General features: G+C 34.7%; 1 protein-coding gene across 1 annotated transcript in view; it reads right to left on the bottom strand.

Annotated features, from left to right (window-relative positions):
* Positions 1-1,208, bottom strand: part of LOC107703913 (type II inositol 1,4,5-trisphosphate 5-phosphatase-like) — a 38,496-nt gene that overhangs the window by 15,482 nt on the left and 21,806 nt on the right. Inside the window, exon 10 of the mRNA XM_016506716.1 lies at positions 359-475. Within this exon, the coding sequence (XP_016362202.1) occupies positions 359-475 (117 nt within the window). The remainder of the gene's footprint in view (positions 1-358; positions 476-1,208) is intronic.

The raw sequence follows: 1,208 nt of genomic DNA, 5'->3' as shown, positions 1-1,208 counted from the left end.
GATTCTGTCCAAATTCCCTTTAAAATCTTAAATGATTCCCTTTGAGCTAAATTGACCTGTTTCCCTTACATAATATATCATAATATCCATTTTATTACATAATTGTAGTTTTTGCAAATTTCAGAAGCAATATGGTAAAGACAGTATTTATTATTATTATTATTATTAATTATTATTAATTGTTATTATTATAAATAACAACAATAATAAAAATACAATTGCAGCCATCATCTTTTTACTAGCATTTGGGGCTTTGCGATTTTTAATTTTGGACTCTGTATACAACTATGCATTAGCTTCAATCAGGTCAGTCCTGAATAACTGTTTAATTGTTTTCTTAAAAACAGACACCACTCACCATCCGCCCCATGACGCCTGTGCCGACAGTCTCAGCCTCCACCTCAGAAATGTGTGCCGCATGCTCCGCCTTCACATAGAACAACAGCATGATGCCCACCAATCGCACCAGCTTCACCTGCAAAACACAAATGATCAGAAAGGCTTGATTAAATGAAATGACAATTGGCACTGGTCAATTTTGTGATTACTATCTGACAAACGCTGTTGTTGATGTGATCATAAACTCTATGGATGTGATTACACGCAATACACGGAGCTTTTCCCTCATCATTGTAACGTGCTGCTTTTGCAAGGTTCCGTGAAAAAGTTTCAGCTTTTATTTTCCTTTTATGCCCTGAAGAAGATATCACAGGTTCATCAAGTTCTTTTCAAAGTGACTGGCAGCCTTGTCACCTGACCTCAATACAGCGCACTGATTCGCTAAAATGGACTTATCGGCTTCTGTTCACAAACAACAAGGGCACTTGTCGGCTTCTGCTGTAAAACGTGAACTCGCGATGCCTTGATAGTTGACAATACCGGCTTTTTTGCCAAAAAGTATTTAGGGTTCAGATTGTGCTATATGTGGAGAATAATGCACGGCACTCAGTTATTTATTGGTTTTTGCAAATTAACTCTTCATATATATATATATATATATACACTAGGGATGTAACGATTCACTCAACTCACGATTCGATTCGATTCACAATTTTGATTTCACGATTCGATTCGATTCACGATTATTATTTTTAACAAAATTAGATTTAAAACAAATTATAAATTAAATGTGTCCTTTTATTATTACTTGGACAAAATGCTGCACATTTCTTTGTGAAATTGAAATATAACACTATAATAATATACTA

The sequence above is a fragment of the Sinocyclocheilus anshuiensis genome, unplaced genomic scaffold (assembly GCF_001515605.1).
Source record: "Sinocyclocheilus anshuiensis isolate Anshui unplaced genomic scaffold, SAMN03320099.WGS_v1.1 scaffold991, whole genome shotgun sequence".
Classification (NCBI taxonomy): domain Eukaryota; kingdom Metazoa; phylum Chordata; class Actinopteri; order Cypriniformes; family Cyprinidae; genus Sinocyclocheilus; species Sinocyclocheilus anshuiensis.
Note: the sequence above shows the minus strand (reverse complement) of the source record. Positions and strands in the feature narration are given on the sequence as shown.